At 35.4% G+C, this 17,848-nt stretch overlaps 2 protein-coding genes across 10 annotated transcripts in view; one reads left to right on the top strand and one right to left on the bottom strand.

The window, feature by feature from the left end:
- Positions 1 to 14,051, bottom strand: part of Lsm11 (U6 snRNA-associated Sm-like protein LSm11) — a 52,140-nt gene extending 38,089 nt beyond the window's left edge. Inside the window, exons 1-3 of the mRNA XM_028173805.2 lie at positions 13,727 to 14,051; positions 12,952 to 13,257; positions 1,273 to 1,388 (exon numbers count right to left, since the gene is read on the bottom strand). Of these exons, the coding sequence (XP_028029606.2) occupies positions 1,273 to 1,388; positions 12,952 to 13,257; positions 13,727 to 13,946 (642 nt within the window). The 5' untranslated portion in view covers positions 13,947 to 14,051. The remainder of the gene's footprint in view (positions 1 to 1,272; positions 1,389 to 12,951; positions 13,258 to 13,726) is intronic.
- The window catches only part of Eip74EF (Ecdysone-induced protein E74), a 247,768-nt gene that overhangs the window by 86,121 nt on the left and 143,799 nt on the right, over positions 1 to 17,848 (top strand). For 8 of the 9 annotated variants that reach the window (XM_089733413.1, XM_089733409.1, XM_028173803.2 and 5 more), the window contains 2 exons: positions 16,612 to 16,692; positions 17,019 to 17,447. In XM_089733413.1, the coding sequence (XP_089589539.1) occupies positions 17,373 to 17,447 (75 nt within the window). In that variant the 5' untranslated portion in view covers positions 16,612 to 16,692; positions 17,019 to 17,372. Of the gene's footprint in view, positions 1 to 16,611; positions 16,726 to 17,018; positions 17,448 to 17,848 lie in introns of all 9 variants that reach the window. The other variant, XM_089733410.1, reaches the window with a different exon arrangement.

The raw sequence follows: 17,848 nt of genomic DNA, 5'->3' as shown, positions 1-17,848 counted from the left end.
TATTAACTGTTAAGCATTTGTGAAAGTGTACAATGTGGGAAAATGAAACAAAGCCGCTTCTCGGGATCTTCCAAAAAGTTCACTGAAAAAGTCTCAGTAAATAATCTAGTCTCATTTCATTTAATTTTAACCAATTGATTAGTTTTAAATCAATCAACTTCATCTCATTTCGCTTTGTATCATTTCTCATGTTATAACGGAATGTAATAAAAAAACAATTTATCCAAATAGAACTTGCAATTTAATACGACATGCATTAGCTTGCACTTATTTCGGAAGTATGTTTTTCCAAGATTTACTCCTCGTCTGCTGACTTTATTAGCTTTGCACTTATATAATCCTTTTATTTTATATCTAAATGCTAAATTTCGTGGTTTAATGTGAACTCAATTATGAAGAATATGCCGAGTTTAGTATCGAATTCACTAATAACTTTACCTTATCCTATGATTTTTACAACATTCAGCACATAGAAAATAATTAAAAAAAAATCGTAAAATTTGATTTGATTAATTGTTTATCTGCTCCCGTTGCACCACCAACACGAAACTTAGAGTTTCCGCGTTGGACCGTTGCCAAACGCTGCACAAAAGCAAACGCATTATACGACCAAAAGTTATGAAACCCGAATCTAAACACGGAGCTTCTGAAACGCAACTATTCTCGTCGCCCGACAATAGCTTTTACAGAAAGTAATATATTTCTACTTTATTAATATTATTATTTTTATATTTATTTAAAATCTTATTACTTACACAATATTTTTTTAAAAAGATATTAAAAATACAAATTTTAAAAAACACTATATAAAAATAGATTGCCGCTGATGGTGGTGTCTACGACACAAGCCACCAGTGGTTAGGACTCCAGAGTGAGAAATCTGCTCACAATGCGTGCAGTATCGAGGATAACTGCTTTCTGTATTAGGCCCTTAACCCAGCTGGATAACGAAAGTTTCTTAAGATGTTGAAAGTTTCTTAAGATTATTAATAAAACCTTCAGTTTCCCCAAAGAGGTTACTGAGTCGTAACCAGGCCACGGAAGCTAGTTGGTCTACATCAGGCCCTGTGAGAGTCCGTTAGAACCTACCGTGTAACTCCTTGCTCCTCCATACGGCTATGCGATCCGAAATACTCTCTACTTATTATTATTATTATTAATGCCGAGATACCCAAATCAAATGGGGGGCGATCAAGCCCTGTTAAAATAATTTCGTATTAAACAACTTTTAGGTAGTTAGGATAAATCAGCAAATTAAAAGTATGCACAAACCTTTATCCTGAGTCTTCCATCGACGCATTCCTTTAACGCGCCCAACGGGCCTTTGACATTTTCCATTTTAGTCAACACGTTTTTCTTTCGTCTTATTTTTTTGGTTGGCATCAAATCTGAAAAGATAAACTTTTTAGAAAAAAAATTGTCAACAAGATATTTCCAAATAAATAAAGACTTATATCTAATACTAGCGACCCGCCCTCGCTTCGCTTCGGAAACAATAAATTTTATTATTGATAGCTGAGTCCCGCGGTGACGCCGCGGGGCGAAGCTAGTCTTAAAAAAGTAGCATAATTTACTCCTTATATCATCAGCTACCTATCAGTGAAAGTCCCGTCAAAATCGGTCCAGCCGTTTCAGAGATTAGTCGGAACAAACAGACAGACAAAAATTGTAAAAAATATTATTTTGGTGAATGTGCCGTATATATATTCATATGCATGTAGTAAAAAGCGGTTATTTTAATATTACAAATAGACACTCCAATTTTATTTATATGTATAGATATAATATATAAAGATAATAAGTTCGATTATGGTTGTCGTAGATAGCGACTCTGACAGACTGACTGCCGGGACTGAGGGTCCCGGTTCGATTCTCACCTCGGGCAAACACATGCGTGTAACAATCAACGTTGTTTACTCTTTGCCTGACTATTTAATATCTATATACGTATATATTTAAACATTTATAAGAATTTTTATTTTATTTTTATTGTTGAGATGTGTGGACGAGCTCACAGCCCACCTGGTGTTAAGTGGTTACTGGAGCCCATAGACATCTATAACGTAAATGCGCCACACACCTTGAGATATAGTTCTAAGGTCTCAGTATAGTCACAACGGCTGCCCCACCCTTCAAACCGAAACGCATTACTGCTTCACGGCAGAAATAGGCGGGGCGGTGGTACCTACCCGTGCGGACTCACAAGAGGTCCTACCACCAGTAAAATGGTATGTATAGCAGTATGTATTGGAGTCTCTGGTACTCATCATACAGGGAATAAATAATAGTTTAAGATCAGATGTCTGTGTGTGACTTGCCCCTAATTATTCATACTATTCAGGGTCCAATAGTCGAAATTCGACTATAATTAATTGAAATAAGAACTTTGAATATTATTATAGTTCTATTGCCAAAGACTATTATATTTCTGTAATATAATCACAGATTTTGCCAACGCAGATTTAAAGTGTAGACAAATAATATTAAAGACAAACAATATTAATCAGTTCTCAATTTGATCACAAAGTTTAACAATAAACAATAAAGTATATATGCGTGTGTGTGTGTGTGTGTGTCAGATACACGGTAGTGTGTGTAATGTTTTTTTATTAATTTAATGCATTTTTTATGCATAATTAAAAAATAATTAGCATTATGCACTTCTTCTCTATATTATCTATATGTGTGGGAAATTCATACTCCTCCGACCGTGTAATTTTCGTAAAAAGGGGTACAAACTTTTAATTATTAACTAACTAACTTTAACTATTAATATATAGATTATTTAAAAGCTTTTGTCACTGGTCCGCAATTTTGTCCTCTACCCGATTATAGTTGATGTATCTTTTTCCAGGCAGCGTCACTCTATGCTGAATATACCGTCGGTATATATAATGACGTTCAAGGCATGTCGGTTAGATAATTTGAGGATTCGGGTTATCTCCTATTCATAGATACCGCTATAGTGGGGGCTGGCGATCACGGTGCCATCTCTTGGGTTCTAACCGTTTGCCGAAAATAACCAAACTTATTAACATTTTTATTTCCGGTCATCCAATACCTACTTGCGATTAAAGACTAACAAGAGTGGGCCGTAGGATTTTCTTAAATTTTCAGTATGTTGAGATATTTTACATATACATATTAACATGTAAAGTTTTGACCTTTAATAACGTCATTTTTATTAGTGATGAATCAATTTATAACGATTATCGATATTTGATCACAAAATCGTAATCGTCGATTATGTAGCGAATGAGAGTGTATTTAAAGAATCAGCCAATTGATGCCCGAATTTTGAATAACGATTGAAAAATTCTTTATTTTAATTATTTAATTTTTCACAAATCATTATTAAACTTACTTACGGTAAGAAATATTATGTTCTGTTATGAATAGAACTATGATTTTTTTTTTATTATTCGTAATCGTGATCGCTATCGATAGTTCATTGATAGATAGTATTTTCATCACTAAATTTACGTCCGTCCGATATCAGTCAAATAAAATTAAAAGCTATAATTATAAATAAAAGAAAACGTCATCTGTTTGTTTATTAGAAATTACAATAAATGTGTTTTACACATTTTAAAAATTACAATAAATGTGTTATTAGAAATTACAAAAATTCTGACGTAAGCGTATTTTAACAGGTGCAAGAGCGTTGTACGGGGCGGCGGGCGTTGACTCCCATGAACCATAGACAAACATATCGTTTCGTACTATTCGCTTTTTTTGAACATTTCTAATGGCCGTCTGGTGCAGTGGTAAGTGACATGGTCACTACACAAGGGGGTCGCGGGTTCGAATCCCGCCAAGGGAAGATATTTGTATGATAAACATAAATGTCTTTTCCAGGGTTATGGATGTATATTAAATATATGTATGTGTATAATAAAAATCTTACATTTATATCCGTTATCTGGTACCTGTAACACAAGTTATTTACGAACTTATCACGGGACCAGTTAACGTGGCGTGATTGTTAATAAATATTTATTTATTTTATTTATTTTATTCATCTCAACACTAGTTCGTTTTTTGGTAATTCTAAATTCGAGTATACAACTTCTTTTATGATATTTTCTTGGAGTTTTGAAACGCTCCGCTGTATGCTAAATTTTCCCGATATATAAGAATTTTGCGTAAGTCGTGTATTTTGATCCATTCACATATTATATTTTATTCAGATTAGCTAGGTGACAGATCAGGTCATTATCTACAGACACTAATTTTATATTAGATCAATCTGTAGTTCACTGAAAGCCGCATCCAAATTGGTAAAGCCAAATGTGGTGTGAGTATTAGCATGCATAGAGAAACAAAAAAGTTATCTTTAAGATTATTAACTAAGTAAAGTTGGAACAGTGATTTCAGATAAAATGTGCAAAAAACTCAAGTGCTATGATATTTTTAGTTCAATTGAGGTTAATCGTATACTTGTTCCGATATCTTCGAATTCAAGTATATTATATATATATATCCAAAACACCAAGAAAGTTTTGAGCAAGCAATCGTAATTATAACTAGGAATCTATAAGCACTGCGTACTTGTGAATTTCAGAAGAACTGAAAATCGATGCCTCCAATGAACGCTACGCTAACTCCAAATTCGTAGGTTTACAGGAGGAGCTTTTAAACGAAAAAAGTTCATAAAATCTTTATTACTGCAGATATATTTATGGTTTTTTTCTTGTGTAACTAGCTGATTTACTCTTGCTTCGAACCCCATCAATAATGAATTTTTAATACTTTTAAAATAGTGAAGCGATTTGCGTGAAAAACGAAAATTTCAAAATGTTGAGTTAGAGTAGTTGTTCATTGGAGGCATCGAAATAGCATTGACCAATGAAACTGCAACCTATTCATTGAGAGAAACGCACGATGCCGTTGGACCACAATCGATCTTCATTAATATTAATCCATTGCTGGACATAGACTGTGATTATCCGATTCCAGCCGACCGTCTTGCAACATACATTGCTCCATCTGGATGGGGCGCTCGCTCCACAATCCCTACTCGAGAATTCCTCCAGCAATTGTCGGTTCTAGAGCACTCTATCATGTGGCAGCTTCACGCTAACTACAACGACAGTTGGCATACTAAGGCACACCAATACTGTCGCGTATTTAAAACTTGCGTCATTACTTTGTGCCAACTGTTGAATTGACCTGGTTTTTGCTATACCTATTCCTATAGCAACGCATATACATTCCATTAACTATCCCGTTATGGAATTAAGATTTTTTTTATTGCTTAGATGGGTGGACGAGCTCTCAGCCCACCTGGTGTTAAGTGGTTACTGGAGCCCATAGCCCTCAGGTATAGTTACAACGGTTGCTCCATCTACCCTTCAAACCAAAACGCATTACTGCTACACGGCAGAAATAGGCAGGGTGGTGGTACCTAGCCGCGCGGACTCACAAGAGGAGATTTCGGTTTCATATATCAATTTAGGTCGCATCATTCCCATCAGCGTTTTGCAAGAAGTGAATTTTGAACTGCTCGTCTGAATGGTAGATAGCTTTATATATTTTAATGCATCCAAAATATACCTCAAAGTACCTGAGAAAAACCTCAATTCTTAACTATGTATAACGCTTTCAAATGCATCGCGAAGTACCAGAGCGGCATGGCTCGCGAGCGGTTGCGTTCGCGAATTACTTTCACTCGCTATCCCCGGGCGCTGACCGACGCCGGCGGGGTCGTCGGCCGGCGAGCGCGGGAAACGACTCGCCGCCATCGCGCCATTCAGCAAAACGCGCGCGCCGCCATGTTTACACAGATGCCCGTCGACCCGCCGAAACGCGTTGCATCACTTCCGTTTGCGTTCCGTTCCACGCGCTCACGACTATGACGTTCCGTTTTTAGTTTTATGCGTTTAACACAATCATACGATTACGTAAGGCAATGTCCGTTACGTGTTATCGCATTGTATATGACGACAAGTCTAAAAATACTTTGATATGTAATTGTGTCATAATTTATAATGTGCGAGGTAGTAGAATGACCTGAACAATTACATCGTTACTATTATTTATTATTACGACGTAAATAGATATTGGTAAATACAGAGACAATTCAGATGTTAAACGGTCAGAAACGACTTTGTACTGTCAGCTTATTTGAATGTTTTTGAAAGAGTTATTCGTCACTTTTTGACATGTTGATGGGTAAACAAGTTCACGACACACGTGGTTTTAAGTAGTAACCAGATGCCATAGACATATACGCAGAGTACTGCCACCTGCCTTTAAGTGTGATGTCGAGATGTATTAATGACACCCTTTATCGTTCTGATAAGACCACTGTCAGACGTAAGTACTCACTTAATAAAATATACATTCTATTTTGTTTGTATTTAGTAGGTATATATTTAAATGTTGGTCGCACCGAATGTTTTCAAACTACTCTATACGTACGCCAAGATACAGCAAAGGCGATATCGGTCATGGATCTTTTAAAAATTAGTGCAAAATTTTCCAATTAACCTATCCATAAGAACGTCACAAGAACTAAAAACAAATTTTGAAAGGGTTTTTCTTCTTCAGATTGATAGAAACAACACAAAATATTCAAAAATACATAACTTTTGCGTTAAGCCCAGATGAATTAGTCCTAAGGTACTGCTTATTTATGCCCAAAGTAATCGTACATATAGCATATAAAGGCATTTTGGCCCTTGAAGCGAAATTCTCACGGTTGCTCACCAAGCATCACGGTATGTCAACGACCTATAGTACGGTGCAAGCGAGACAACCACAAGATACCACTAGCGTGGAAAGCTGTTATGCAACGTACACACGCGAAAGCATACAACGTTTGCAAACGACGGGTTTGAATTAACTAGATGACTTGCTGATTTATGCACTCACTCACTTGAAGTGCCCATGATCAGTCCGGGGACCAAAATACATAATACACTGATAAATTGGTTCTAACACGTCATGCGACTTAGTAATGAGATTAAAATATTTTCATACGCAAGTGGTAAAGTATTAGGTATCTGAGTCCGAAATTATTCAAAAATCATTTCTCAACTTGCCATTACCGCTCAGTACCTTCCAACCTATGAGACTTATTTTTGTTCATTTATTAAATTCTTATGTATATTTCAATTTTATTCATTAGATCAGTAATTTTATCGCCTTTAACACGTAACTTTTAATTTTGTATTATTTCATAATTATAAAAAACCGTGTCAACAAAAATGATTTCTTAACCATATTTGCATTTCAATTAAAAACTTTATAAATTGGCTTCGAATTGACTAATATGAATATCATCGAATTGAATATGAAACGTTTCGCTGTAACTTTCCAATGCAACCCAATGCTTCTAAACATCTACTTTCAATAAAACCGACGCGATATTACAGTCACTTTCTAAGATAAACCCATTAGATGCAAGCGAGCAATTGTTTTCAATTGCAAAACAATATGGACGTAATTATACTATTTACAATCGGAACTTTACATTGTAATGCTTGTACAAACTTAACGAGCATTCTTATGTAGCTAGTGATCATAGTTCGGTAGAGATGTACCAGTTTCTCTATGACCCTTCAGTAGTGCTGAATCTTAAGTACTACACTAGATTAACCCATAGATACAGCCCACTGAGTTTCTCGCCCGATCTTCTCAATGGGTTGCGTTTCTGACCCGGTGGTAGATTCTGCGAAGCACTACTCTTACTAGAGCTGGTGCTAGCAACACCCCCAGATTAGAGCCCAGAGAGCTCACCTACACGTTACATTATGCTGGCATAACCTCTCAACTCTACCAGCTTAAGAAAAAAAATATATGCGCTAGCGCGATTTTTTACCAGCACCAGGGGGATTTTTGCCACAATGAGATGGTGAGGTCCGGTATAAATGATTAGACAGACGGTACTTATGTCTTAGTATCTGTATGCGTCTATCTGAGAAGAACTAGTGTACTTAACAGCCGTTGTAAGTATACTGAGATCTTAGAACTTATATCTCAAGGCGGGTGGCGTATTTACGTTTTACATGTCTATGGGCTCCAGTAACAACTTAACACCAAGTGGGCTGTGAGCTCGTCCACCCAACAAAGCAATAAGATTTTTAAAAAAAAAATCCGTGTAAGTCGGATTACGAAAATAATTGTTTGGCACCAAAACCAGGAAATGGGTGATTTTATTTATCGGGTTATTTTAAGATGAGGTTCAAAATTAGTAAGTACAATTTGAGAATTACAAAAAGTTGCTTGAATGGCAAGACAAAATTAAAACGTTATTGTTATTCTGGTCAGGATATGGGTCAAAGCAATAAAATTATTGTATTGTTATCGAAGCAATGTGCATGTGCAAATTTTGCAAACTAAACGGACATCTTAGATTTGGTTAAAATATCTCCTTACTTAGATAGATAGATAGATATAAGATAAGCTAATAAAGTATTACAAAAATAAGATTTGGTTAAAATATCTCCTTACATAAATAGATAAATATAGGACAAGCTAGTAAAAGTATTACAAAAATTACGCGTATCTAAATAAATATTTCTAGGGTTTTTTTTTGTATTAATCGAGACGCTGAATAAATTTATAATATTCTTTCGTTATATTTTTCTGTTATTGATAAGATTCACTTATTATTTATTGCTCAAGAGGGGTAATCGAGCTCTCGGTTTACCCGATGATATAATTGGTAAATAAGATGATCGTAATCGTTATGAAATATGTAGAAAACAATCGTTTATGAGGAAAAACAAATCGATTCATGAAATCTCATCGGTTGAATCGAAAATAATAGGCGGTCGTGACAGTAAATTAAAAAAAAAATGCTTTTTTTTTCCTACCTAAGCTGGTAGCCTAGAGAGGCTATTCCAGCGGAACCTTAACTAGTAGGTGAGCTCACGGGGCTTAAACCTGACGAAGTTGCTAACACGAACCGTAGCGAGAGCCGTGCTTCGCAGAATCTACCACCGGATCGGAAACGCGACCCACTGAGAAGATCCGGCGAGAAACTCAGTGGGCTGTGTCTGAGGGTTAATTTGCTCGTCGAGCTTTTCGTCGCAAGCGACGGGTTCGACGAGAACGGTGACCGGTGCTTGAAGTACCTAGAAGCACCGTTAGTGGATCGGGAGGATCCGAAATGACGTGTTTTGGGCGACGTCGACTGCTTTCCATTCTTTCCGCAGGATCGGGAATGAGAGAAAATGCATTTCAAAGGCAAACATCGACAATAAATAGATACATGCTGGTGTCTTTTTTTTTCAAATTGAAGACTTTCATGTTTTTTTAAAATCGATACTAGTTTGAATGGCCAATGTCGTGAATTAGACGTTAAATAGTATAGTGTCGTCTTTACATTAAATGTCACGCGATTGCGTGTAGCTATTTAACGTTTTCATTAAGCAAATATAATTTGTGCCGTAATTATAAATTTAATTTTTATCGTAAATTAAGTTTAATTATTTTGCGATTAGGTTTCTTATTGGCATATTAATGTTCGCAGCGTCGCGTTGTAACATTTTCAAAAGGTCTAAAAGGGGAAGGCAGCCTAAGATACTCTCGCCTGAAAAGAAGTAGTATACCAGACCTAGCAAAAAGATTTGCAGATATAAGATGAGAATGGTACCACTGGGGATACAACTCAGCTGACTCAACTTTTCCTGATGAAAATCTGACAACAGATTAGATTATTGTTTTTCAAGAAACAGATTGCTAAGTTGCAGGATAGAGAAAAAAAAAGGTCTAAATTTAAATTTAAAGTTAAATTCACGAACATTTTAGAGAATACTCATATTTTAATTAATTTTTCCGCTTTGAGCCCATATTGCATATATTGCTATATTGCAGTGATGATACGTCAGCCTCGGGATTGTCGGGCTGTCGATAGCACGTGAGGTTGTAATCCCAATATACGTTAGTCACATAACTGAACACGTGTCTTATTAATCCTTGCCCGATATAGAGACTCAACACTCATCTCACTACAAAGCAAAGGTTACTTTAAGCTTATGCTTGGAGTGTGTTCACGAGTGCTCACCGTTGACCTGTCAGCGAACGTTTCGCGTAAGCTAAATTCTTCAGTTTAATGAAATATCGGCACACAATTATAGTAGTTTTATAAAATAACAAAGCATTACGAGTTGATTACACAAGCGAGACCTCCCGGCTACCAGGTCACGGGCGGCATGCAAATCAACTGATGCTATTGTTGATGAAATAATTTTAAATCAGGCACGGTATAAATTTTCATTATGTAATTTATTGTTTATGTGACTTATCAAAGAGTTTAAATAATGTATTGATTAATGAGAATAGAGGAAGAGATAGATAGACCTAAGAAGAAATGGATGGATTGCGTGAAAGACGATATGTGTAAGAGGGGAGTGAGCGAAGAAATGGTATATGATATATGGAAGGAGAAAACGTGTTACGCCGACCCCAAATGACTGGGAGAAGGACAAGAGAATGATGATGACTGATTAATGAAAATCAACGCGATATTACCTTTGCACACAATATTTTCGTTATTTCGAATAAGTATTCCATAAATTTGGCGATCAAAAACGACCGATGATTATAATAAAATGAGTTTATTAACTAATCTAAGATTGATCCCCGTGAAATCCATAGTAACCAGACAGTGATTGCCCCTGCCACGAGATATCGTGCACAACAAGTGTACGACACTTTAAAAATTTGTGTATTGTCATCGGTCCTCGATAAATCTACAAAGTTTGAATGAAATCTGGCCGTTTCAAGCGGGTCAAAATCGCGTCTAAAGGAGTCAGTTACAAACATACATACAAGTGAAGCTAATATAAAGCGTGTAAAAACAATCTAAGTAAGTTGTCAAGAAATCAATGCTTTAAAGCGTATTTACAAGGTGACTCAGTGAATATGTGAGGTGGATTGAGGCGTGGGGCTGACGGAGAGCCGGGAGAGTTCAACAATCTTAGTTGACACAGAGCCGAGCGTTCAACGCTCGGCCTAGACTGACCTCGGTGTGCGTGACCTAACCTGACTTCAACACTCGGCGACACCTCACAAAACTTCTAAGCAACAAAACACTATTCGCAATATTAATAATACGTGATAGCAAAAACTTTGTATCCCTTTTTACGAAAATTGGGCGCAGACGGGGGAATATGAAATTTCCCACACTATATAGAGAATATAGAGAAGCAATGCAGAATGCTAATTTTTTTTTTAAATTATTCGTCAAAAATACATTAAATCAATAAAAAAAACATTACACACCTACCATGTATTTGACACAACACCCACATATAAATATTGATAAATATACTCTTTGTTTATTGTTATTCGTTAAACATTTGTTATTTTTTTATGGTCTGTGGTCAAATTGAGAATAGACTAATATTATTTGTCTTTAATATTATTTTAATTATTTATCTATAGTGTAGGTAGTTTTGGCGAAATCTGTGATTTTAATATGCAAATAGTGTTTGACAATAGAACCTTATTAATGTTTTCTATACTAATATTATAAAGAGGAAAGATTTGTTTGTTTGTTTGTTTCGAATAGGCTCCGAAACTACTGGACCGATTTGAAAAATTATTTTTCCATTAGAAGCCGACATTGTCCCTGATGAACATAGGCTACTTTTTTTTTATTTTTTTTATTTTTAATTTTTTTGGTTTCATGTGTGTTTTAATGTTTCCGAAGCGAAGCGAGGGCGGGTCGCTAGTAACTTATAATTTCAATAAATTAATGATAGTCGAATTTCGACTACTGCGGGACCATAATTAATATACAATTTTATGTGCTTAATAAATGCGCAAAGGGCGGAACGGCACTTAAATTTAAGTTTTGGGTGTTTATGAAATAAACTTGTATTGGATTAAAATCGAAATCATTATTCTGAGGATGGGGCATAGGGTGCGACATCACAATCTTGTCTATTTCTCCCAGTTTGAAGGGCGGGCCAGTCCTCACAAAATATAAGGAACGAAGACGCTATATCAGCGTGCGTATGCTGCCCGGTAACATTGACATTACAATGAGCCCGGGGGCTGCTTGATGCCAGGTGGGCGTGAGAGCAATAATGTCCATTTACTTTTGTTTACACATGATCTCTAAATCAATTAAAAGCTATTTCTGATCATTCCAATCATATACGTGATTTTAAATACATGCTCCATATACTATACAGTTTTTACATAAATAAAAGGACCAATAGTCAAATTACTATAAGTACTTTTAATTATGTTAAAACCAACAACTTATAAATTTAATTTTTTTTAATAAATAAATTTGTCTCCAACGCCTTTGGCATATTGATTTTGCCAATGTCACAGTATGCACAAAAATAACAGATGCTTAGAGAAAAAAATACTAAATAGAAATGAGTTTTATCAATTTTTCCACACGCAAATCTGTGATTTTAAGAACAGCACAACGTTAGACTAACAACTTTATAGATAAAATATATACTATCAGCAAATAAAAATTTACCTGAATATTTACATGTTTAGAATAGACTAAAGTTAATAGAGAATTAATATTAATAGGCCGGGTGATGTCTTTTGGAAGGATATCATAAAGAGGGGATACTATATTGGGACAGTTCAAGAAAATACAATGACAGCCAGAGAAAAAACACATTAATATGACAAGCACAATAACATCATTAAGCAATCACACTCTTCGCTATATTAAGGATTTTCCTGAGAAGGAAAATGTCCTCTCAGGCTCTATACAACAAGGGCAGGAATGCCAGAGAGATGTAACATGTAATAGGTCTTAGATATGGCCAAGTTAGAATGGCTAACATTATGGCTAACATAGACATAAAATTTATGTGGTTACATAAATCGAGAGAGAAAAATAATCTCATAATACTGAACTTCTTGTATGAAGGTCACTGATGGCATGTCATCAGTAATTAAATGTTTGAAATTGGCAATGCCGCTGCTGTTGAGTAAAAAAAATTAGGCGAATTATCGAAATACCTCTGTATTGCGCAAAACGTGCTCGATTTTTCTCTTCCAACAGTTTTTCTTCTTCCAGTTTTAGCTTGAGTTTTTTTTCTTCCCTCTCTTTAACAATACTTCCATACCCAACGGGTAATACTGAATCATTCTTGAACGAAGACATTAACTGCTCTAGATTCTCAAACACCGGTGCATCTTCCACAGGTATTTTACTTTTTTTGGAATACAATGCCTTTATGGGGTTGAAGTTGGAACTGCAGGCACTAACTTCTGATTCAGTCGTTGACATATCTGAGTTTTTATCATCGGTCTCAGAAATTTCTTCTAAAAACAATTGGTTGGCTCACTATAGTAATTTATTAAGTAGTACTATGCAGCATAAGTTACGGTTCGTGGACTGAAATGCAGCTTATCATGGAAACTAACGAGGTCTAACAGCTGAAATGTAGCTTATAATGGAAACTACAAATTTTGTTAGTTAATATACTATTATAATATATAAGTATTAGTAGTAGTATTCTAAAAACAATAGCAGTAAGGTTTAAAAAACAATTTAATCAAACAGTATAACTAAATAATGGATTAGATAAATTAGATAGATAGAATAGTAAAGACCCATTTCAAAAAGAGGCATTTTTACTTTCATTTTCATTTTATTAAAATTACATTCATAGTTAGATATAGAAAAAATATCATTAAAAATAGCAGGGATATGTTAATTCCGTATACTTTACTTTTAGAATCATATTATTTACGAAAAACAAAATGTTAAAAATATAACCTAAAAATTTACCTTCTGAATCTCTTGCTCTATGCCGTTCCACGTTAATTTTACTGTCAAAACTTTTAATTTCTTTACTTTCGGAATACTGTTTCTTTGCACGATGCTCATTTTCAGTTAAAACTGTTTTTTTGTTGGAATGTAAGACATTTTTTGACTTTAAATTTGTAGAGCTGCCAGCAGCCATCTCAGTTTCAGATGTTGAAGACTCCGAATTATGTCTTTCGGACATGTTTCTTCTATAAAACGAAATGTTATGAAGTGTCGAATTAACCTTATTTTCAGAACCAAAACAATAACAAATAGTACAGGTTGCTACATTTTTTTTGGTACAATTTTTCCTTATTAGAAAAGGCAAGGGGATCTAAGCCCATACAGCCTTGTTTGTTCTATATTATTTCTGAAAAATTACAATGCTTTTATAGATTATACTAGGCATAAATTTAGCTAACTGTAAAATGACATTCACTAAAACTCGAGTTGTAGTTCTGCACTCTTTTTCTAGAATAAATAAAATTTAGAACAGTGACCATAAATGATTTTAAAAATGTACAAAAGATGTAATGGATTTTTCCGGAACAATTACTTTACGGAAGTCATCGAAAGAAACAACGATTAAATGTAATACTGAGTTGCGTGTATAATTTTCCGACGCAATACTTAGTAATAGACCGTATTATTGAAGGTCCTTCCTTATGCACCATGATTTCTAGAAAATATTTTACATATTTTAGATTAAATCAATTAAAAAACCTTTTCTGCGAGCATTATTATATTTATTTTTTTAGTAGAGCAAAATGCCTGATTGGGGATCAGTTAAATATTGAAACGAGTTCGTGTATGTTCGTTCGTCAACAAAACTTGAAGTTTCTCTAGTCATTTGTAATAGGAAGTAAATAATCCAAGGCTGTGTAATTAATATCTCAATGGCCAAAAGTAATATTAAAAGTTGACGCGATTGCGTTTTTGACTGAATGGCATTGAATTTAAATGCAATTTTGAAAGACAGCAGAAAAAGAAAAACAAAATACAAAAGAGAATCACAGTGCACTAATAGATGGCGCTGTAATAAATTTTCAACTCGTTCAATGTTTTCTTAGGTGGTGAAGGAACGATTTTAAAGTCCCCCTCATATTGAACTCTAGTTGAAACTCATAGAAAATAACTAAGTACATTGAAGCCCGCGGTAATGATAAATGTACAGCCAGAATTCACGTAATTGAGACTGCGATCAAATGTCACAAACTGAGAAACAGAAAGATGCGAGTTGGTATAGTGAGCAGTATCGTTCATCTAAAATAGAACTATTTACGTCAAATATATATTGTATGGGTCTTTTGAATTTCGTTGAAGATTAAAAATGTTACACAAGCAAAGAATGAAACTGTTTTAGCGTATTGAGATTAAAAAATTAAAAATGTTTTTTTGTAATCTGCCATCATATCGTATCTCGTGCAAGACCTCAAGACCTGTTTATAAGCTATATATGATGATGACAATCGATGGGGCACAAAAGTACTGGAGTGGAGACCTCGTACTGGACGTCGTAACGTGGATAGACAACCAATGAGCTGGACCGATGACCTGGTCAATTTGGCTGGTGGGGCTGGATGCGAAAGGCAAGAGACCGAAGAGAATGGGGTCCATTCGAAAAGACCCATACTCAGTATTGGGTAGAAGGGTTGAAGAAGAGAGAAAGAAGAAAAGTGCAACTCGTTTATTTTGAGTGAATCTCAAAATATTTGTTAATTTTACCATTAGAATTCCACGACATTGTTATGATATTTTTAATGCTAATTAAATTATATTTTTACTAAGATACAATTCTAATAATAACTTAGTTAAAGCAAAAATTCTATCACATAATTTAAATTTCAATAGAAAATAACAACTACCGGAAACTATGTATTTTTGGAGCTAAACTTAATAAATTAAATACTATAATAAACGAAAGCTAAACTATAATAAATTCAATATTAGCCTTTAAAATAATTGTGGTGAGAATTTGCATAAACCTTAGAATTCACATACCCAATATCTACACGAACGATCAACAAAATATTTCTAATGTGATCTTGCCGACTAATTTTTAATTATTGCTAAGAATTTCAATTACCTAATCATTGTATTGTCATGAGCATCGTATAAATGCTAAATCGTTTATTCTCGGGAAAATGACTGTGTGAAAATTAAAGATACGTCTCAAATACATTGGTAAATTAAATTGGGTTTAATTAAATGTGTATTTTTTTTGCTATAATGATGACATTTAATATACATAAAGTTGGTTGCGTGCATAGCTCGGCCATCAAGCACGCAGCGCGTTCGCTCGCTTCGAACCGACGCCGCGACGCCGCGACGGCGACACACGCAACTGACAGAAGAAAGTGCACTAGGAAACGTTTTAGAAAACAAAAGTTATGATTTTTTAACGTATCACACTCGTAATTACAGTGAAAGACAAGCATTGTTCGTGTTTTTGCGAACGAATACAGCCCACCTTTCTTTGCGTTGCGATCTTCCGTGCATTGTGAACGCCGCTTTGTATTGTTTTACATTATTACGCAGGCAAAGTTTTTGTACGAGGTCGTTGAGCCCGCTTCTACGCATAATAGTCAATTATGTTAAATTAAAAATCGGCTCATCACTAATGAAGTATCATGTTGTTTTCTATTCGATCATAGATGGCGGTGTATTAGCGGCTCATTGACTTAGGTGAGATCTTAGCGAAAAATGACGTATTATGTACAGTTACCGATATGTTTATTTAAATATTCCATAAGAACGTTTATTTGGGTAAAATATAAAGTTTACTGTTTTTATAATAGCGTGTAATGATGCAAATTTCCGTTAGATGTCACTGTACACTGTTTTAACAAATTTCCCTTTGTTTGCAGAGCATTGTGTGCGCGGCGTGCGGTGCGTAGCGCCTCTATGCTGTGTCGACGAAGGTTCGACATACACCGGGACGTCGCCAGGTGAACTCGGCGCATTGTCGCCATTCTCATAAAGTAACCTTTACAATCCAAAAATACGCTGGTGGTTGGAACCATAATCCTTGAAACACGCTTGACTAACTGCTTCAGAGATATAAAATTTATTAAAATAATATATTATAAATACTTATTTACTAATGCACTTGATCGGTTTAATGAGTGCTTCCATAATACATTTATCGAATTTAAACTACTACCGATTAGTTTTAGCTGTATACCATACGCTTGAGTCCTTGAAATGAAATGTGAGCTTTATGTATGTACCTTGTGTTATTGGACGTGAGAGCCTACGCTTTCGATTTTCGCAGGTCGCTGCTGAAGAGGATCGGAGTACGAGGGGTGAGGTAACCTGGCCGGGGGAGTGTCATCTACACCAATCAACGTGTTCAACAACAAGCGGCCAAACTACAAAAACCATTATGTGTTCCTCGTAACTAAGTACCTTCACTTCGCGTAATTAATACAACGAATAATGCACGTTCCGTCCAAGACGCTGCCAAACATTTTAAACGAATTTACGTTAAATAGAATAGTAAGACCTTAGTCTTTGTGTAGAACTCGAGTGTTAGTGCAGTGAGTGTCATATTGAACAGCGCCATCTGGCGTCAAGTAGTTGTGACAACGTGGCGGGGACACATGCGCCGTCGGGATCGGCGCTGGCGATGCCATTTATTGAAGACGAGTGGTGGTCCGCCGAGAATGAGGGCAGAATGGTCGATCTCTCAAATTGCCTTCAGGTAATAATAGTTCTCTTACTTTATACTAGTGAATATGAGCTGGCGAGCGTGACCCTTTAGCTGATAAACGGTCACCGTAGCACATAAACACTACGACGCTAACATCTCCGCCTGACCGCACGAGGTGGAAATCTCAACTGCAATCGAATGACAACTATCCTACTCTTCAAATGCACAGTATTGTTTCACGGGAGCAAAAGCGAAGCTCGTAGGAGATACAAGAATGTCTTAATCAAGAATTTTATTATAACTAATTTATCTTTGATAAAAGTAATGACGCCAATTGAAATGGAACTGACCTAAATAATTTTCTTTAAACTATAATATATACCTATATAATTTTGACGAGATCGTCATTGAAATTTATTGCTTAAGTAACATTGTGTACCTACATTGGTTTT

This window comes from Bombyx mandarina, chromosome 15, assembly GCF_030267445.1.
Source record: "Bombyx mandarina strain Sakado chromosome 15, ASM3026744v2".
In the NCBI taxonomy this organism is placed as follows: domain Eukaryota; kingdom Metazoa; phylum Arthropoda; class Insecta; order Lepidoptera; family Bombycidae; genus Bombyx; species Bombyx mandarina.
The sequence above is the reverse complement of the archived record's forward strand: the minus strand, read 5'-3'. Positions and strand labels throughout refer to the sequence as shown.